Genomic DNA, 22,548 nt, shown 5'->3' with positions numbered 1-22,548 from the left:
TGAAATGCAGGAAATGGTGAGCAGCAGCGATAATTGGAGCAACAACGGTTGCAATCTGAGCAGTGGAGTGGCAGCAAAGTGCGGAGTGAGAAAGTGAGCAAGTGCATTTCACAGCTTGAATAGACCACCTTATTCCTCCACTGCATCACACAGATGTGTGATGCAGTGAGGAAAGTGTACCACGTGTCTAGCAGCGCGACTACAGTTGACTGTATATATATATTTTTTTAAAGTGCAATTTTTCAGTGAGTTTCTCTGTCCCCTTAATGTCTGTATGACTGCGGGGTGACAATTTCTAATTTCTTTGACACCTGATAGAGTGTCCCCTAAACGTCTGTATATTTGACTGTGTGGTGCTAATTTCTTTGACACCTATAGTGCATTGGTTCTCAATGTGGGGTCCGGGGACCCCCAGGGGAGCATGGGGGGGGATACCAGGGGGGTCCCCAGCAAAATTAGTTAATAAAGTGTCACAATCATTTTAACCCCTTTATTCATATTTTATAGTTTGGCTATTCAAAAATAGCAGATCTACAAGCTCATAGCACGGCACCGAGTGCCGCACTACGAGCTGGTAGATCTGCTATTTTTGAAAAACCTTGAACATTTTTAACACAAATCTTTGCTTCTGGGGGTCCCTGGCAAAACATATTTTCAGGTCGGGGTCCACGGCCATATACATATCAATTTGGGGTTCCTTGGCACGAAAAAGTATAGCACTGCTATAGTGGACTAAATGGCACTCTATCACGTTAAGTAATAGAGTGGCATAATTATGCCCTCATAATTATGAGTGACCACGAGTGAACCGTAAGGTCCCTGGTCCGATCCCTGGCTCCTCCCGGCTTCGTGACGAAGAGTCCTTGAGCAAGACACAGCTCCCAAAGCACTGCTCTAACAGTTATAGGACGGGTCAAATGCAGAGGAGGAATTTAACCGAGATAAATATCTCACACTGTGGTTGATTGAGTATTGTAATTGATTGAGTGAGTATTTGACGGACCATGTCTCAAGCTTTGCAAACTAGAAAGAATAGAAGAGGAGGAACTACACTAGAAAAACGCAGGTAAAAATGTCTACCTTTATGTGTCCTGATCCTCTTGTTGTGATTTTGGTCATTTACCATGACTTGACTGAAGGGGTGGAATACTTTTCAGTTCAATTAGAGAGCACATCCAGAGCGGGACTGGAGGTGCTGGTTGTTTCACAAAGAATGAAGATTTCTTCTCAATCACATCCATAGGAAAGGACCATAGACTCCTCAAAAATACTTTTCGGGGCGGAATGACTTACTTCAATGACACATCTTTATTTCATTAGTTCCACAAAAGAGCACAACGCATTTGGCAAATGTGCTTGGTCAGGTTCATTTCCTGGCATGAACCTGAAATGAATCTGAAGCAGCACATTTGCAAAACGCATTGTTCTTTTTTTTTGTGGCACTAATGAAATAAACGATATGTCATTGAAGTAAGTCAGTCTGTCCTGAAAAGTGTGTGGTCTTTTCCCTTTCCCTTACCCCCATCTGAAAATATCTTGTGCCATACAAGATTTGTGTTGTTAAAATGTTTCAAAAACATTCAAAATGTTTCACATTCTTTCATGTTTTTTTTTAAATAGCAGATCCATAAGCTCACAACGCGTCGCATCGTGACACATTGTAAGCTTGTAGATCGGCTATTTTCAATTAGGCGATGTACTAGAGTTAAAGTTGTTAAACCCGCCCCAAGGACCCCACTTTGCGAACCACTGGTGTATGGAGTAAAACATTTAGTAAACATTTAACCTCAAATGAACTCCGGCTTGTCTTCTATTCAGTGGTTAGTATCAGGTATAAGTGGGCTGGAAGCTCCACAGTGTAGCTCTGAACAATTCACTCCCCAGTTTCCTTTAAACAAGGATCCTGTGGTGAACACAGATGACCCGAGGCTTTGTATTCAGTGGGAAAGTTGTCATTTGTTCTGAATCACTCGCCATGAAGTGGGCTGGATTGAAGAGTTGAGAGCCCATAGAATAGGGAGGCTTATCATGGAGACCTTGCCAAAGAGGGCATAAAAGCCTGGGTCAGGAGGACTCGTTGTCTCTTTTTTTTGTAGTGTAGTAAGTAGTGGTGGCCTGAATGGTCTTCTTACACGGCGAGTAGGGATGGATGCAACTATCGATTTGTTTCTTAGCGGTTATTCTATTGATTACTTTTTCAATTCATTGGATAATCGATAAGCGTGTTTTTTTTATATTTGTTTTTCTTTTAATATATATCAACAAATCAACGTGATCTTTTTTTATGGATTAGCCCTATTTGATACTTTGTTGTACAACGGTGTTGTGTAAAAATAGCAAGTGTGTAGATCTTTGGAAATGTTAGCATTTTGTTTTTACATTTTACTCCTATAATGACATGTAACACAGGTTCTCTTTTTACATTTCCTGAAAGTTATGAGTTTGGACGTACAAGGTTTCCACCCTACTTGACTTGGAATGAGTCGACATGGTCCGCATCTGGACATAAAAAAACGTCAACGTTCAAACATACAACGCCAACGTTTTCTCTGGTCAACCAGGTGGTGGTGGTGGTGGTGTTGTACCTTTGCTGAAGTCCTTGGGGTCCAGGGAGAGGCAGTATCCCGGCAGCGTCTCCAGCAGCAGCTTGTAGCAGGCCCTCCAGCCAGGCTCGGGGATGGTGGGGGCCACGCACTGCATGGCCGCCACGCGCTTGAAGAACGCCGACTTGCGGTGGAAGCCGATCAGGTCGTAAAGCTCCGACAGGATGCTGTAGCGCTGGATCTTCTCCTCCTCGGACAGCTGTGGTGGACGAAAACGCAACAGAGAAAAAAAAACATTTAGAAGCTTTTCACACGGGCATTTAAGGAAAGGCTTGCATTTCAAACCAGAACTTTTGAGTCTGGATCACCGTTCAGCGCCAGAGGTTTTAACTGGCAATAAAAGAAAACAGAAGATGTCACACTGATCGCTGCATGAATCCACTCAAGTCACACATTACTGCTTGCTGCGTTACATTAGTAACCCATTGATTGCAGAATTGATTTTAAAGTGATTTTAATTACATATAAAGCACTACACAGGCTGGCCCCAAATTACTTAGCTGAACTATTGTGCTATCAGCACAATCTGAGATCACTCTGGTTTTCAGTCCACGGCTTTCTTACCGTCCTAACATCTAGGCTACAAGTGTGACAGTTGATTGGCTTAAAACCCATAAAGACCTGAGGCCGATTCTACAAATGTTTCTAAATCGGTAGTTCCCACACTTTCAAGATTTTTCTAAACCATTCAAAAATAGCAGATGTACAGTACAGGCTCGCAGCGCGGCAGACGCACTGTGAGCTTGTACATCTGCTATTTTTTAATAGCCAACGCAAAAATCTAAAATGACACAGATGCTTTCACGGTTTTAATGGGTTAAGAAACACAGAGTCAGTTGATTCCCTTAAAAAGCTGCAAATAACTCATTTCGCAAGCACTTTAAAGTGACTTTATCTTGTAAGATATTCCACCTTCTGTGTTGTCAAAGGCCAAAAAAGGCCACTTCATGTTTTGTCCTCTAATTCTTACACCGTAGGTCATACAATGGAAATCTTAACGCAACTCCCCCACATAGCTATTTGTGCCACGTTTCATGTTTTCTTCAAAACACACTTTTTGCTACTACTCCTACAAATGTTGTCCAAGAAGCACACAAATCGGTACATATTATCTCTGGAGTCATGTGATCAAGTCAGATTTTGCAGATTCCATTCCAATTGGCTATGACTGCCTTCCAAATGTTGTGGGCCCTGAGTAGGCAACCCACCATGGCAGGGAGTACACTTTCAAAGTTTTTATTGTTATGATTTTATTCTTTGTATATCTTTGTGTATCTTTGTATTTGAATAAAAGAATAAAAGCAGAGGCTGCTGAGCAAGAGCAGTGTGCGGGATTTTTTGTTTGTTATTCATGTTTGCTTCAGTTTTCACTGTCCAACGCACCTGCACACGAATGAAGTGGATGTGCGAATACTTCCTTTACATAAATTCTTTGTACAGCACCTTGTAACGCTTGTTCTGAAAGGCGATTTATAAATAAACTTCACCTACCTTACCTCTATTGACTTTAGAAATCAATATTTCATTGATTACTACAGATGGGTCCGGCTCTTGGCTACATATCTGACCTTTTCATGTTCCTCTATTGCAGGGGTGGGAAAATAAGTTCATCGGGACAATCTTTTTCAAAGGCATTAGATGGCTATATTGTTCCAAAGTTGAGGCTAAAGACCAAAGGTGACTGTACTGTACCTTTGCCATCAGGTCCGGCATTGGAACCTACTTCCAATTAAAAAATAAAATGATAGAAATAAAAATCTTCTACAGTACCAGGACCTATCTCACCATATTTATACAGGACAGGACACATGTGTGTTGTATACAGGAGAAGTGTCCTCAATCAAAAACCCAGACACTAAGCCCTACCATATCGTCGTATTAACTTATTCACTTTAAAAACACTTCTGGGGTCATTTTCACATCTACTCCGTTTTTAAGTTGCTTGATTCGTTATTTCATGAATAGAAATAACAGAATGGAACAGACAAGAGACTCTCAACCCATCAACAGTTCGATGCTTGTACTTGCACTCACAATCTTGATTCTTGAGCACCTTAAAAACAGGTGTCTGGGGTGCACACAAAAGCCAGAGTAGACATGAAAATGTTATAAAGTGAAATTCTAGAGTCTAGACATCTTCCCCTCCATCTCTATGTCCTCAATCAGAAAGCCAGACGGGTAAGCCCTACCTTATTGTCTAGCACACTTAAAGTCTAGACATTTCCCCCTCAATGTCTGTCTCATTCAATAATGTTGCCTTTTCTCCTCACACCAATGTGGAGATGTTTCTATTCTGTGTTTTGCTTTTTTCTTTATTGAAAAAAAGAATGTTTTTTTGACCTACTTGTGACTTACAGTATACACATTTTTCGAAGCATTTAGTATTTAGCCTGTGAGATTCCGTACCTTCTCCATGGCCGGTCTTTTTCCTGATATTTCCTCGCTCCTCTATACTGTGATATAACATGGCGCTGTATACCCTGAAGAAACTTTTGTATAAAATTTAGTTTTTTTTTGTCTATTAAAACTCACTTTGCATCATGGCATCATCCTCATGTGTGACAACTTTGTAATTTTTTTTATGTCGATCATGGTTTTCCCACATAAAAAGTAAGAAACAAAACTCTGAAAAGCGGGAAGGGAGCACATCTACTCTTTCTCCGTTGAGAACGATGTGGATCTATGAATATGAAAATATGAGGGAGTACCGAAAAGCTCCCCACCTGCAGCGGAAGAATGTGAAAAGCACGGTTTGATGCCAAGTTCTGCAAATATAACAATCTGTATAGTCAAAGTCACGTCTCCAACAGTCATTAACTGTAGAAAAAACATGTTTTTGAGTGGAGGGGGATTTTAACCACTTAAACCCTGTAAACATCATTGGCCGGAGTCCCCCAGGGGTCTATACTAGGCCCCCTTCTTTTTTCCCTCTACACCAAATCTCTTAGCTGAAAATAGCCTATCTACAAGCTCACAATGCGTGGCTCTGTGCATAAACAAATATGGTTAATTTATGAAGATAGACCATTCCAATTGGAGCCACTAGAGGCGAAATGGTACACAAATCCTATAAATGGTCTCCTAAATGGGCGCCAGCGTCTGATGGCAAATCTCACGAACGTCCTATGTTTACTGGTTCTAGATCCCGCGAGAGTGTGTTGCTGGGACAGAGAAAGGTCAATAATAAAGTAGATTTTCTCCTGATTTGTCTCTCTGAAAAAAGCCATTTTAGTATGAACATCTTGGGAATTTTGTGTGGCTTGTGACGATCCAATATTTAGTTCAGTGACCATGGAGCTAAACAATGGTTCAGAAGCTGTGTTCACGTTCACTCTCCCATTGAAAATAAAAGACTCCAACCTGCTTCCGGTCTCCTAAAAAGGCGCCCGCCTACGTCACGCAGATACGGGAAGTAAACCGGAGATGGCAAGTCTTTCTATTTTGGCCTTGGGCATAACTCTGTGCTTAGTCCCAGGTTTCCGGAAGGTTTCAAGAAGGTGGCATACCCTTTTCCTGTTCCATTTCATTTTCCCATAGCTTTGTTTGAGCAGCAGCAGCAGATTTTAACTGGAAGGTGTCATATGTCTTTCCGGTTCAAACCTGCTGCCGAGCCAATCAAAGGAAGCTATGGGAAAATGAACTAGAACAAGAAACGTGTATGCAAAATTCTGGAAGCCTGAGACACTATTTTGTGCCTTTATTCGACTCTATTTTGGCCATGTCATTGTAGGTTACCTACAGTAACTACATCGACTGTGGGTGCTGGGCTAAAAAGACTCAACGATGAAAAGATAGGGTCTGCACAACCAAAATCATTTTCAAATAAAGAAGTGTCTACCAGTCTTTGGTGTGTGGGCCCTACCTTTTGAACATGTCATTGTAGGTGAAATAAAAAACAAAAATCTCAACGTTTCCAGAAATAGCGACTTGACATTCGTTATACAACAATATAGGTCTTAAAGGGTTAGTTCAGATTTTTGGACAACAGTATTTCCTACAGCTTTAATTCAAAATATCTGAACTAACCGTTTAAGTGGTTAAGTGTGAGGTGAGTGGATGTTCCAGTGTTTCTGGGGTGATGATTGTGAGTACAAACCTGGCCAAGGTTGATATAGACAGCATTCTGCAGGAACTCAGAGGCCTCCATGGCTCGTTTCTGCATGGCCAACACCCTGACTGCCTTCACACAGGCCTCCAGCTCGATCACACCCGCATTCTTATACTGCAGAAAGACATGGGAAGAGAACAACCACAGCTTCAGCGTGAATCAAACATGAACAGCCGATGATGCGGGTTATAGCGTTATACTGCCTTCTTACGGCCAACAGTGGTGGAAAGTAACTAAGTACATTTACCCAAGTTCTGTACTTAGAAACTTTTTTAAGGGACTTTTACTTTACTTGAGTATTTTTCAATACTTTACACTTCTACTAAACCTTGCAGCTGACACCATAGCAACGGGTCATAACATACTGTACATTGTCAGAAAGAGCAAGTCATTGATAAGAGGACGTTATGGTGTAGGCCGTTGGTATCCTGATGCAATCTAGGCTGGCGGACCATGGGCCCGCTCATCTTCATCATGGGGGGACAGGATGTGGGTCATATCCACACCCATGAATACCCAAGAGTACTGGCACTCAAGTGAACTTTTGAATACAGGCCTTTTTTACTTGTAACAGAGTATATTGATTGATTGATTGATTGATTGATTGATTGAATTCTTTATTAAACGAAAATGTGAGGGAAGGACCGTAACACACTTCTGAGTACTTCTACCACCACCGTCTGGAGGTTATACCTTGACAGTCTTCTACAGCCAGACTCCTAATCAGAACGGATGATGTGTTTGTCATTAACATATGACCGTGCTGCTCATCTGTCAGCGCAGAACGCCATGGCGGGGCCGCCAGGTGACGGACAAACTGTGATAACCGGGAGGCCTTGTCATTCATTTTTCAGAGGCATCCCAGCATCCCTCACTCTGGGTTCCGCTGGAGCAGAAAATGGAGCCAGTGCGACTGAGACCGCACGACCTCGAGGGTGTGCGTGTGTGTGTGTGTGTGTGTGTGTGTGTGTGTGTGTGTGTGTGTGTGTGTGTGTGTGTGTGTGTGTGTGTGTGTGTGTGTGTGTGTGTGCGCGCGCAAGCGTTTTACCTGGCTGTCACCCCTCCGCCCCACCCCGTCTCCCCCCCTCATTGCCTCCTTATTAAAATTCTATTAATATTTCAATGGCCGTATGTTGAGATGTAATTTAATTTTGAATGAGCTAGTTACAGGTAAAAGGGCCAAGGGAGGTCACTTGTAAGAAGGCAATTATAATAATGGAGATAAAGCACATTGCCACTGAACACTGTTGGGTTAATGAGCCTGTTTTGTTTCCCTGCATGATTAAGGATTCTTTGATATTATATTTCTGCATCAAACTATGGATATCATTCAACCACGTCAGTTTCATGTAAGTTTAATGCTGCTTGCCGAGTTCTTTCTGGGAGCTGTTAACACAGGGTGTACTTCTCCAATATTTACTCACATCGGTGCTGCTTTAATGTCTTGTCTGCATAACATTCAGCACGATACAGCTGCCGTAAGCATTACACTGGTTTGCTCGCTGCCTACAGGTACTGTAGATACAGGCACAGACGTTTAATCACACTAACCCCCTCCAAGTCCCCTGAAAGATAATGAAACACTGCCCCCTGGTGACGATGTTGATTATTAAAAGATGGGTGGACTCAATAGCCCTGGGGATTTCTAACTTTTTAAATGTCACCGACCCCAGAAATTGACTTTGATGAACTCATGGACAGCCCATTTCAAGTTATTCTGTCCTAGGGATGCTGTTTAAATTATCTAACAGCCAAACTTACACGGAAGAAATATATTAAGATACTTGTTTATTTTTGGGGGTTGTAAGAATTGCAAGTGAATTGAATTATAGTTAAAGTTTAACTACTCATTTGGCTGAGGACTGAAACGACCCCCTCCTCCCCCCCAAAGTTCCCCTAGGTGTCCCTGAACCCCAATTTGTAAACCATTGTACTAGCTAGCCCATTGGTTAATTGAGTTGAGGAAACATGTCCACGTATGACGTGCAGCTGACAAAAGTGAAGATTCTCCCTCAATGTAATTATAGGGCCAGAAATGAGTGAACAATGGAACACATATAGTCGCTGTTGGGTGGAAACTTAGTACTGTATGACTAAAACTGTTCCTTTTCAGGAAATGGAATGAAATGTTTAATTTTGCTTAAAATAGCAAAACAGCCGGTAAATCGGATATTTTCACTACTTCTTAGGGTTTTTTTTATTTACATAATTTCAAATTCTTGTGAAAAATGACTTTTCTATAATAATAAAATGATAATAATAATTGCAATAAATGTATTAAACGAAACAGGGATATTTACTCATGACACTCATACAAATTGGTCAACCACCCACAAATGGGTTTACTTTATTAACCCGACTGTTAACAGTACAGGTAGTACGGTCAAAGGTTATGCTAAAAAGGATAACCCACTGTTTAGGAACCACTGGGCTACAGCCTTGCATTTCGTCTCTGTCGGGTGGAAAAGTCATATGTCCAAAAATGTAACTTTTCAGGATTCAAAACTAGCAAAAGTAGCAGATCTACAAGCTCGAAACGCTTGTAGATCTGCTGCTTTTGTGTAACGCTGTAGTATGATCAATAGTAGGGCATTAACTTAGGAAAAAAAACAAAAAAAGTTGGAATATGGAGATAAGAGGTTTCTGCCCCGACAGCAACGATTTGTTGTGCAGTCATGATTCAGTACCTTGCCATAGTAGGAGATGGCCTCTTTGTATTTCTCAATAATGTCCTCGGGGCTCAGGCAGTTCTTGGCTCGTCCAATCTCAGTGCTGGTGTCCGCACTGATACCGTTCGCCGTGAGGGCACCTGCATTAGACAGAGGGAACAACGCACGCGGTCACTTTAAAGAAATGCCACCGAGATGACCTTCCAACCAGTCTGTTCGGCAGCTGATAGCGGCAGCGCAAAAATGAGGGGGGAAACGTAGGAATGAAAATAAGGAATAAGGATTCATAAGGTGATAAACGGCTATAAAAGACCCAGGTGTGTGTGTGTTTGTGTGTGCGTGTGCGTGTGCGTGTGTGCGTGCGTGCGTGCGTGCGTGCAAAATCCTTGTAGGGAATGTTCAGTTATCTGCCCCGAAAGAAATTACTTTTGGGGCCAAAAAGGTCAAAGTCACAATCAAGGTCAAAAATCACATAATCTGTCGTATCCCACACATGTAGCGATGACATGTAGTAGAATGATGAGGATCGGCGCATTGTGATCCTCGTCGAAAGATAAATCAAGTGATGTGATCCTTTGCCATCTGTGTGCGTCTCACACTGTGCTGTCAAATGGCATCATTATACCGTATAGGCCGTTCAGGCCTAGCACTCCAACTATACAGTTTTAAATCATTCTAACTCATGTAGATGGCCACAACCTTAGTCCACACCACAACCTTAAAAAAAACACAACAGTGAACAAAATAGTTATTGTTACAGTTACAGTGCCTGGTGTGAACGGTGAATGGTGTGAATGCCTGTCTAACTTCTTCTCCAAAGTGAGTGACATCCACAGTCACAACACCAGAAGGAGCACCTACGATCTTGTACCCCCCCCCCCAAATTGAGTATAATATTCTACTACTCTGCCACAAATAATGTGGAATGCCCTGACAATATACATTAAAGGATGTGCATCACTGGCTTCTTTCAAAACTGGCCTGTCAGAAAACCACCCCGCCAAGTTTCCTGACACTATCGTGTCAACGAAATCTGTCCACTGGTGGACAGACAAGACATATAAACGGTTGACAAACAAACTAAGTACTGACAACTGCCTCTGTGGAAGTTTCTGCTACAATTGGTGTCTCCAGGACCACATTATGCCATGATGATGACACACACACACACAGACACACACACACACACACACACACACACACACACACACACACACGGATGACAATAATCGAATGATGCTGGTGCAGGCAGGGTTTACAGCCCTATGTGCATGTGTTTGTTTTTTAGTTTTGTTATTCTTCCCACTGCTGCCATCAGGGGATTTGAGCAGACAATAGGGGAAGATAAACAGAAACATGCTTGCTTGCGTACAGAAAGATACAAGAACATATTGTGTTCGGATTGTATCGCGGCTTAATGGACGTGAACAGGCATCATTAATGAATAGAAGAAAAACATTTACGCGTTGTCATGCTGAGGAAGCAATCATAGAACATATAATAACAACGCAGTAAACATGCTGTGAGACTTTACAAACAGCCACCGAGAGAGCACCTAAACAAGTTACACAAATACTAGTCTGATGAAGCTGATTGTACAGATGAACAGATGGGGATGTTTCAGATGTCTGCCAACAGAGTCTCATGTCTGAATCTCACAACACTTGACGGTGTTGGCTACTGTTTCCAGCTCTCAGCTGTGGGTCTATCATCCTCCATCGTCCTTGTTGGCTTCAATGCTCACTTCTTTCCAACCCCGTTTAAAGGTATAGTTCACCCAGGCTTCATGGGGTGTGTAATTGATAGAAAATTAAAAAGAGATTGGGTGAACTACTCCTTTAAATCAGAGGGGGACCCCGGGGTCGGGGGACCCCGCAAATTGTATTCGACCACGGAACCCCATCTGAAAGGATGTTGTGCCAGGGGGTCAGTCGGAGACCCCCGAAAGAAAATTGATAATTTTTCACAACTGAAAAAAATGTTTAAAAAAATTGACAAGCTCACCACACCTCACATTGCGACTAGATTAACTCATATTGCAGGAGACCCACTGAAGCCCCTTCAAGGAACAGTGGTCGGTCCCCGGACCGCACTTTGAGAGCCCGTAGTCTAAATGAAAGCATCGTCTCTCCTACTCTACCGACAAACAACGAACCAGATTTAATGAATACAGTTTGCGTTGCTGACATATTATGGCCCGAAATCACATTTGAGCGAACTTCTCAAGCAGGCAACAGAAATTAGATTTCCAGTTGAAAACGTTCCAAAAAACAGTTGTAAAAGCAAAGAGCACCTCCTCGGCCCCAATCTGATTAGAATACAAATTTCAATCGAGAGTTTCATTGCCTAGCAACGGAGCCGGGTCCATAGCAACGATGTGGCGCTGTCACTGTGACGCGTGTGAATAATGATGTTGCTGCAGTGCACATTTCCTGCGTCCAACACCACAAGCAACGTTCAGTATACCATTGATGTCAGGCAGAATCCTTGTATGTCCAAAACTAGAGGATGAGCGATATTGACATTTAGGCCGATATCTGATTACCGATTTATTTGCAGTGGTGGACAGTAACATACATACATAAAGTACAGTTAATTGAGTAGGCTACTGTGCTTAAGTATATTTTTGGAGTGTTATCTTTATGACTTAAAGCTTATGACTTTCAGTTTCAATTTTGAACTATTGTAAATATTGTACTTTTGATTCCCACTACATTTCTAGGAAGGTAGATGCTTTTTTCACATTTTGTTTTTAATTTCCGCAACCTACGGTAATTTGTACTTTTGAATACTTATTTACTTATTTACTATCGCGTGGTCAAATCAGCCGATAACGATATTGCAGTACAAGTTTCCAGTAGGGTTTAGCTTACACCTGTTACACAGTAACTGTGATTCTGGGTGCAGATGCAGAATAATTCTAATAAACAGTGATTACCCGATTTATTAGGCCTACTGATGTATATAATATTTGTGCAAATAATGCAAATGAAGTATTTTTATTTAACATTTTTCCAACTTGTTGACCCTAAGGAAAGAGAAAAAAACTGAATCTGCAGCCTTAATCAAAGTTTTTTTTTCAGCTTCACATTCAAACAAATATTATAAAATATCGTCTAAAACCTAAATATTATTTTGATATCGGTTCGATATTTATTTTTAAGGCAGATATTGCCGATGATACCTGGTTACTTTTCAGGAAAACCTGCGTTCCAATGGATTCAATGTAGTTATCATTTAGTCACAAGCTCTTGTAGTATACAATACTTTTCATTGTTTCAATATTTATAAAATCCATGGACACACTGAACTACTTTCACTTTCAGATTTTAGTGTAAATTAAAATGTGTACCAGCGGTGTGCCACTGCCACCTTCTGGTAGATCATGTGTATCACAGTCAGACTCTGAACAAACATCTGAGATCTGGGGGAGTCACAGTGGTCCTGGTGTCATGTGGTCCAGTGATTCTAAACCATTTTTATTTAAACTTTTCAAGGACCGCCAGTTTGATATGCATTACGCCATGGACGTGGTTTTTCATCTATGGGACCCTGATCTACACTGTAAAGTTTGTACACTCTCAGAGTTAGAGACCCATAAGAGTCTATTTGGTTCCTAATTATTGATCATTCAGGTGGGGACTGACTGGAAACTCCCTCATGGACCCCTGGGAATCCCCAAACCGAGTACCAGTGGTGCACTCCATGATAATCTTGCTGGAGTCGTTAAGTGTGTGCAAGTTAAAAACTCTAATCTCTCTCATAAGATCCCAACCTGCAACGTCACGACTTAAACATAATTTTGACAGACAAGAAAATACTTATCTTGTAAGTCATTCAGAAAAAGGTTCAGAAAAAAGGTTTTACCCTATAAAAAGTTTCAAGTATCACACACTATTCATAATAGTTGATGCCTCATTCACACAGGTTGGTGCTTTTTTTCACAGTGAATATAATTGCATTGATCGCACGAAAAAAGCACTCGTAGTGTGTCGACCTTAAATCGATTTATATAAAGGAAAACGTAAAAATACTGAGCTGCTGGCACTAGATATCTGCACTGGATCTCTGAATGAGCCAACACATACTGTGCAGTCTATCTATAATAAATACACAGTAAATGTACAGTAAATATGAATGAATACTGCACATCTATCACGGATGAATACATTAATGGATGGATGAATGATTGGATGGATGTATATGAATATACAGTATGTACAGTATACAGTCATATCAACAGTGGATATGAGAACCTATGAGTTTAATAGGTTGTAGTTAATTGGTTATAATGTTGTGGAATAATCAGGAGAGGTGAGAGTTGTAACCGGAGCAAGTGACTGGGTGGAGTGTTACTTATTCAACTAATGGACACAGTTTTGATCTGTGATGATCAATCTGTGAATTGACATGGCGCCAATCAAAAGGTGAGAGAGAGGAAGTTCACTTTGAAAAACAAATATAAGAACAGAGGAGAATATTATCTGTCACCAGAACTACTTAAAAAAAAGAAAAAAAGGTCAGCAATTTAGATTTAGAAATGGGAAAAGTAAAACACTGGATTCATTCATTAATGGCGCTGAATGAATCACAAAATAAAATGCACACACGCACATACTACAGTACATACACTACGTACAGTAAGTACATACAGTGCATACAGGGTAAAGGCACACGCAAGAGGGCTGCAAGCAAACAGGCAGAAAACACCTACTACAACTAGGGGTGTCAGGAAGTAAGCAAAAGTCTGATCGAACAAAATGAGATCGAATTGTAACCTTAAAATGTAACGTCAAATTGCTATTCGAGCTCTATCAAGAGCTTGAATAGCATCTGCAGTTTCATGTGAACAGTGCACACTGCAGTTAACGACTTAAACCCATATACTTAGTTGACTGGATTCCCCCAGCGCCCTATTAGGTCCGCTAGTATTTTCCACTACACCATATCTCTTCACTGGAAATACAAGCCGATTTACAAGCGGCTATTTTTGCCACATTTTCGGCCCCCAGAATAGGGACGCGAGGGTTCAAGTGTTTAAAAGAAGAGACACTATAGTAGATTGCAGAAGGGTACTTTACAATACCAGCTTGAGATTCCTCACCCGCAAAAGCCTCCGGGATTCAAATTGTATTATTTTCCTTCCGACAAAGTATCAATCGAAAATCGAGCCGAATCTAGAAAATCGTGACACCCCTAACTACATCTATGTTGGTTAGTGTGAGACATACCATACCTGGGTCAATGAGAACCTCTTGTGCGCCTACAGACAGAGAGAAAGAATGCAGATTCACTCCATGGCACAAGGCGTTAATGTTAGCAGTGTTAGCAATGTTAGTCCCAAGAGCACACTTCAGTGCTGCCTGCAGCTCCCAAAGGCACTCACCTTGAACCTGAGCAAAAGATATTACGTCACAAAAGCTGCATCCAGGCCATTTTAACCAGTGGTGGAAAGTAAATTTACTCAAGTACTTTAGGTACACTTTTGTGGATTGTTTTACTTTACTGGAGTATTTCCAATAATTTTACTTCTACTCCACAACATCTCAAAGGCAAATATTGTACTTTTACTCCACTATAATTATTTGACAACTTTAGTTACTACAGTAGTTACTTTGTAGATTTTGATTATTATTACAAAACCACTTCAGACCTATATACTTTGGCAATTTGAAAATAGCCAATCCACAAGCTCACAACGCGTCACTTTGCGACGTGAACTTGTAGATCGGCTATTTCAAAGGATTTTTGCACCTTTTATACATATATATGAAAACTGCATAATGAGTACTTTTAATTTTGGTACTTTAAGTATACGTTGAGTAATACTGAACTTGCACTTGTAACAGACTATTTCTACAATAGGATATTGATACTTTTACTTAAGTAAAAAATCTGAGTAATTCTTCCATCACTGATTTGAACCAGATTTACCCCGGTGTACCTATTTTGGGCATGTCATTATAGGGGTAAATTGTCAAAAATTGTGATTTAAAAGCAGTGGCTTTTTTTAAAGCCACTGCCAGGCAGGTACTGGATGTATTGTATTGTATACCCCACAATTTCCCATAAAAAACAATCATGTATGAAAACTGGCCCAGTGTAATGTCTCGCTAATTGGTCACCAATTACATTTTACACTGTAGGTCTAAATTATTGTTCATTCAAATTTATCAAGGGGAAAAAAAGCACACAAGATGGTGTTAAATCAGTACTTAAAACATGTTAATAACATGCTAACAAACTGAGCCAAAGAGAGTATGTGGATAAGTACTTTCAATAAATGGGTTTATTTGTTGAAGGCCAAACAGCAGAAGCTTTGACAGTTCATGCATTTTTAACATCTAGTGCGTGGCACGCGCACACAAGAAGCTGCTTAGCTGACGAAGCTTAGCGATGCCCGGGGTTTGTGAGTCGCTAGAAACACTCTCTCACACTCAATCGTGACTCGCTCACAGACATTTCATCATCCGGTGCGGATTTTTAAAAACCTGTCGTTTCTGTCACTGTCGCCATACATATAGACCAGTGGTTCTCAAACATTTTCATTTCAAATTTTCATGTCATCTGAAAAGATTTTGTGCCAGGGAACCCCATAAGAGAAGACTTGTGCAACTGTTTTCTAAATTATAACACATTTTTCTAGACTTTTCTAGATAAATTTTCTCGACAGCCAAACAGGGTTAAAAAGGTTAAACTGATTTTGCTAATTTAGCTGGGGACCACCTGGAACCTCCTGAAGGACCCCACTTTGAGGACCACTGACACAGAGCCATGTGTGCCTTACCTGGTCTGTGGCGTTTGCCCGCGTCTGCCGGCTGGGAGACGCTGGGTTTGCGGCCCGCGTTCTTCCCCGCCGTGCCCCCTGGGTAGTGGAATATGACGGAAGCAGAACACAAGCCCTCTAAAGCGGCTGGGGGGGAAAAAAAGAGAAACGCCATCAGTGAGCCTCTGTGAATGTGAACCACATGCAGCGTGATACTGAGATCAGAGGAACAACTATCACACAGCAATCCATACTCGACGTCACGCAAAGAAGTAATAAAGAAGAAATACATCGTCGTGGCGGTGAGGCGGTGAGATCCATGGCACACAGAAAAAGTAATTACCTACAAAACCACCCAACAAATGCTTGTGTTGCAAGCACTGAGATGATAATACCTGCTTACAGTTAAGATGAATGTGTCCTTCGTCGGATGATGGTGTTGTAACTTGTTGCACTTGTTGTGCCAAATATATCGTAATATATATTTATCTCCATATTACAACTTCTTGTGTTTTTTTCATTTTCATGTGTGTGTTTGACATTGTAATTGTATATGATGATTTGAGCTAGGAAGAAGATCTGGACCTGATCCAGATTCGCATCTTCATCAAATAGTCAAAATAAAAGGAAGTTGACATTTTTATTTGAAAAATTAAAACTATTTCAGAATCTGCTTTGATTGCATTTGCTTGTGTGCAAGGATAAGATAGTGCCTTTAAGACCTGTTTCAACATGTAATGTAAGTCAATGGGCCAGGCTATTTTGTTGCCTGTGTCAGGCAGACTTACCACCGAGCCAGAGGAAGTCATTGACTCCCCGGAGCAGTTCCACAGCCATGTGGTAGTGGACCAGAGCGTCCTGCAGCATGCCCGCCTGCAGACACAGGTCCCCCACATGCTTCCTCATCCGGCCCTGGCAGCGCTTCTTATAATGTCTGAGAGAAAGGAAGAAGATAGGAGGAAAGACAGCGTCAGGCAATAGAAAAGGCACTTTGCCCCCCCCCCCCTTCTTTTTAATGTATTCAAATTTCCTTTTATAATGTGTTTCTTTTGCGTTCTCTTAAGCACTTTCAAATCTGGCATTCCTACTTTGGGCATCTCAAAAAGTTTAAAAACATTTAGAATCTTTCAGAAAGTAGCACAAATAGCAGAACAACAAGCTCACGACGCGTCGCGGCGGGTCGTGAGCTTGTACATCTGCTCTTTTGGCTATTCATCGTACAACAAAGTAAATATGGGGCTTAAGTTGTTAATGCTCTGTGTCTCAATGCTTAATGTGTTGTGTAAAGCACTTTGAATTGCCTCGTTGGAATTACATCCCTGAAATGTGCCATACGTCTTGAACTCTTGAGCCTTGCTTAAATCACAATGATGACATACATTCTTCTCACTGCCCTGAACAGAGCCTGTCCTTTTTATATGGTATTAGCTTTCCCTATGCGTGAGTGACCCGTACAGAAAAACCTGGCCATGGCCTTTCTGCCATGAATGTCACTTCATATCTTACCAGGGTGCCAGCGGAGTGAATCTTATCAGTTAGCTACAGGAGGGGATTGGTACTATACTTTAGGGTGGGGGGAGGCACAAGCACGGGGGGGGGGGGGGGGGCAACAGAACAAATCCATTAGATACTATGGTCTGACCTAGACAATAACACAGGGAACTTACAACAGACTGCAAGGGGATAGAAATAGTTTCTAGGGACAATAAGGTGTCTGTCTGTCCAGCGTCTGAGTGACTGGGAAGGTCAAGAACGGACAATAATGTGGCTCTGCAGGTGACCTTTCAAACTAGAAATAAATGGATTTGATCCATTTTTCATTTTCTTCTTCACTTAAGACAGTGGTTCTCTAAGTGGGGTTCAGGGACCCTCGGGGTTCCTTGAGGGGTTCCAAATGTACCCTTACAGGTCTGTAACTCTGACAGTTATGGTGGGGGGGGTCCTTGAAGAAGTTTGAGAACCACTGACTTAAGAGAACATGAAATAGAATAGATTATAATCTGGGATGTATGAAATCTACAGCAGAGGCCTACAGTACGTCAGATGATCAATAGCCAAAAGAACGTGGACGTTCATTAAACATTAGCATTTATATTGTGCCATCATCAGCCATGGATGTCATCATCAAATTCATGTTTCCATGATTAGGTGCAATGCTGTGCCAAGCTGAAAGGTAATGCCATGTTCCCATGAATAATGATGACATGAGATCCATGTAGCCCAGTGGTTCTCCCCATGGGGTCCTTGAGGGTTGTTCCAGGGGGTCCCAAGCTAAATTAGTGATAGTTAGGAACCAAATGGACCTTTACAGATCTATAACTCTGAGAGTGTAGAAAGGGAACCAAATGGACCTGTCCATGTCTACACTCTCAGAGTTATGGGGATCTGTGGCCTGATCTTGCACACTAAACGTGGGGTCCTTAAAATTAAAATTAAAAGTTTGAGAACCACTGATGTAGCCACTTGGTTTTCTCCTGCCGCTGCCTGCAGCCAATCAAACTGCCAGTCAAATACTAAACCTTCCCAATCCCCCAACATCCACAGGTTTCCCTGAGAGCCTAAAACAAAACCTCCACTGCATGGATTGTGCCGTCATGTGTTCCGCAGGTTCAAACCATCAGCTCCTCCTTCAAATGCCCTCAAGAGTCTCGCGGCATAAATTTGCATTGTAATTGTGGCGCGCGTATGCAAATATGCAGCACAGCTTAGTGTACAGTATGTACAGTACCGAGAAGAAAAGCTGGGTGCTAGATGAGGCAGGAAGGACGTGACTTAGCAACTATTTGTGCAGAGCCTGTTAGAAAGAATATTATGGAAAATTGCTGGACAGATGGTGTGAATGTGTCTGAAGAGATTTCATATTGAGCCCGCTGTGGTAGTGCTCCCCATCCATAGAAATATATGAAGATGTCAGTGGTGTGGAGCCAGTGTTACACTATTGTAAGGAAGATATTCATTTAGCCTATGCTGGGTTATAGTCCATTATAGAAACGATAAGCACACATAGATAAGAGTGTGACAGATACTATCTTGCATCTTGAAAGATAAATTACGTTCACTTAGGCTTATTAAAATAAAACAATAATCAAGCTACAGTAGAAGATTAGCCTAATGTACTACCCTCACAATATTTGGCCTATAAATAACTAGGCAACTCCCGGCCTCAAACCATTACCATTTTCGGTAGGTCATTGTAGGTGAAAATGTCTTCACCATTTGTTTCAAAAATAGCTAATCTACAGGCTCACAACTTGTCAAGCTTGTAGATTGTCTATTTCCGCAGCACGATATATATACAACAAAGTATACGACAGGGCTTAAGTGGTTTAATCAAACCCAGGGAGGAGCGATGAGCTTGTCTTTTCAACCAGGAACGCATGGTGCACAAGAGCAGTGAAGTTCGGGTTTCACTTTGGAGCAGGGCTGAAGCCGATGGGACTGCTACAGCTCTTAAACTAAAGCCATGTGTGTCTAACAGCTCACCTTTTCACACCCAACAATAAACTCACAGGACAGTAGTATGAAAGAAAAAAACAAACAGAAGAAAGACAAATAAACCAAACAAAGAAATAGAAGGAAAAGGAACAAAAATCAACACAGACAACGTTTTGAGTTGTAAGATTTTTGACACAGCAGGCAAAAGGTTGACATTTATTTGCGAGACACTCGTGTAATGCAAAAACATCATACTTCATACAACATCATACGCACTAGGGCTGGGCAATATGTCAATATTATATTGATATCATGATATGAGATAGATATCGTCTGGGATTTTGGATATCATAATATCTTGATAAGGCATAAGTGTTCACATTTCCTAGTTAAGCCTTAAAAATCTGTCAAAAATAGCACAAATCTGCTATTATTTTTTTGAAAATGTTAAAAGAAAATGTATGTTATTGTCACATTATTGATATCAAGGTATTTCATCAAAAATATTGTGTTATTTGATTTTGTCCATATCCCCCAGTCCTAGGCCGCAATGGACATTCCAAATTCAGTGGTCCTTATGCCTGATTTATACTTAGTTGTATGGTAGTGTGACGTACCAAAAATAGCAGATTTACAAGTTTGTAGATTGCCTATTTTCGGCACACGACTAGCGTAGTGTAGCTCAGGTTATAGTGGTTTGCTTTAACCGCCTAAATCCCAGCATCCGATTTCTGGGGAAAACCTTTCAGCGAAGATATTTAATGTGGAGCTAAAACAGAAAACTCTATCGAGCCCTGAAGGACTCCGCTTAATAACGTATGGGTTTAAGTGGTTAACCTGATGATGTTTAGTGCTCCGCCATCAAAAATAAAACAACTCACCTGCTATCAGTGTCCAGACCCACGAAGTCCTTCTTCTCAAACGGCACGCAGAGCAGCGGGATCTTGTCCCCGGACTTGTCCGTGGCCCGGTCGAGCCGCTTGGACTCCAGGACGATAAATATGGACTCCACGAAATCCTCCACCCTCTTCTCCACGTCGGGGCACTCGTCGTAGTCGGGGTAGAACGCCACGTCGGTGCGCTGCTGCTCGGCGATCTCGCCCTGGAGCCCGAACACCAGCAGGCGCGAGTCGAAGAGCGTGGCGCCGTAGACCTCCTTCTGCGCGTGGAAGCGCTCCGCCGTCAGGGCCCAGTCCTTGGCCGAGGCGCAGGTGGTGACGGCCACGAGGCCCACCACCTTGCGGTGCGTCTGGAAGTCGCCCCACTCGTTGTTCTCTGGCAGGTAGTGGTGGCGGTAGCGGATGTACAGCAGACGCTGGGAGTCCCTCACGCTGACCTGCAGGGGTAGGAGCAGTCGATCAAACTAATCGATCGTTTCTAATAGTTTATAGGAAAGATTATCAATTATCGATAATTGATGATCTATCCCTATTTTGGGCTTGTTAGGTAAACGTTAAAAAATAAAAGAGTGAAAATGTCAGATCTACAGGCACGTACATCTGATATTTTCACTATTTTTGCACGACACCGTTGTGTGACCAAGTATAACATAGGGCTTAATTTGTTGATATATAAAAAAATAATCTAAATATATATTAAAAAGCGCTCAGGTGCCACAGTGGTAAAAGTGCCTGCCCACCACCGTGGAGGTTGAGGGTTCAAATCCACTGTGGTGGTACATCCGGCTTTGTCGAACGTCTATACTGTATGTGTTCGGGGAGGGAAGCCGGGTGATATCTGTCACTGCATGTATTCCTACGGCCTGGGGCAGCACCTTTCAGCAGAGCCTTCGTCCCACTCCTCGCGCCCAACACCAGTGTTGGGCGCGAGGAGTGAGACGAAGGCTCTACCCAACAGCATCTACCCAACAGCAGTGACAACAAATAAATGTGTGGGGGAGGAATGAATTGGCATAATGACTAAATTGGGTGGGAAAAGGGGTAAAAAGCACACAAAGAAATGTAATAACTATATATATTTTTTTTTTAAATGATCAGGGGTCTTCAACGTTTTCAGGCCAAGGACCCCCTAGCTGAGAGAGAGATGAAGCAGGGACCCCCTCTATATTGTATGAAATTGTGTTTCAGATTTAACTTTTTTTGTTTACTCGGTCTGCTCTTTTGTCCCTCTACATCAAACACCTCTTTGCCAAGAAATAGCCGATCTACAAGCTCACAACGCTTGTATATCTGCTATTTTTTGGTAAAGTTCTCCTTAGAAAAGGGATGCTAGGGTTCAAGTGGTTAAGGTATAAAAAAAAATCATATCACACAAAGATTTGGCAGACCCCCTGTAGTAACTCTGAGGACCCCCTAGGGGTCCCGGACCCCCTGTTGAAGACCCCTGTTCTAGATTATTCGATTAATCTAAAAAGTAATCGATATAATAATCTCTAAGAGAAGATAAATGGATAGCTGCAGCCCTGCTGACCTGGCAGACGCTGGCGATGCGCTTGTAGATCTTGAAGAACTGCTCCTCGGGCACGACGCCCACCGGCTGGACCACCACCAGGACGGTCTGGTGGTCCTCGGCACACTGCATGTAGTCTGGGACGCTCATGTCCTCATGTGGTTCAACTGTGATGGACGACACACACACAGGATAGAACGGATTGCGTTCTGTGAAAGCTGTGCACAGTATTAGAGGAGCTACAGTTAATCACATGCAATCATTGAATAGTAATCAATCACTACAGTATATTGGGCATGTCATTAAGTGGTTAATCGATACATTGACATTCTCAATTATTCCAATAATTCAATTAATTTAAAAAGTACGGTAATTGATAGAATAATAACTAAGAAAATAAAGAATCAATGGTTGCAGGCAGCCCTAGTATTTATATGGTATGCAGTATAAGGACGCCAGTAACTGAGTGGTAGAGAAGCCGTCTGGGAATCTAAAGGTCACCAGTTTGCCCCCCAGGCCCACCCAGTCTGTGTCGAAGTGTCCCTGAGCAAGACACTT

At 41.9% G+C, this 22,548-nt stretch overlaps 1 protein-coding gene across 3 annotated transcripts in view; it reads right to left on the bottom strand.

Moving 5' to 3' along the window:
* trappc9 (trafficking protein particle complex subunit 9) overlaps window positions 1–22,548 on the bottom strand; it is a 325,308-nt gene that overhangs the window by 300,252 nt on the left and 2,508 nt on the right. Inside the window, exons 2-9 of one of the 3 annotated variants that reach the window (XM_084081382.1) lie at window positions 22,012–22,157; window positions 20,463–20,917; window positions 16,935–17,080; window positions 16,168–16,293; window positions 14,617–14,643; window positions 9,399–9,520; window positions 6,700–6,825; window positions 2,586–2,802 (exon numbers count right to left, since the gene is read on the bottom strand). In XM_084081382.1, the coding sequence (XP_083937508.1) occupies window positions 2,586–2,802; window positions 6,700–6,825; window positions 9,399–9,520; window positions 14,617–14,643; window positions 16,168–16,293; window positions 16,935–17,080; window positions 20,463–20,917; window positions 22,012–22,140 (1,348 nt within the window). In that variant the 5' untranslated portion in view covers window positions 22,141–22,157. Of the gene's footprint in view, window positions 1–2,585; window positions 2,803–6,699; window positions 6,826–9,398; window positions 9,521–14,616; window positions 14,644–16,167; window positions 16,294–16,934; window positions 17,081–20,462; window positions 20,918–22,011; window positions 22,209–22,548 lie in introns of all 3 variants that reach the window. The other 2 variants (XM_084081383.1, XM_084081384.1) reach the window with 2 other exon arrangements.

This window comes from Gymnoscopelus microlampas (assembly GCF_963454915.1).
Source record: "Gymnoscopelus microlampas genome assembly, chromosome: 15".
Classification (NCBI taxonomy): Eukaryota; Metazoa; Chordata; class Actinopteri; order Myctophiformes; family Myctophidae; genus Gymnoscopelus; species Gymnoscopelus microlampas.
This window is presented reverse-complemented; position numbering and strand designations above follow the sequence as displayed.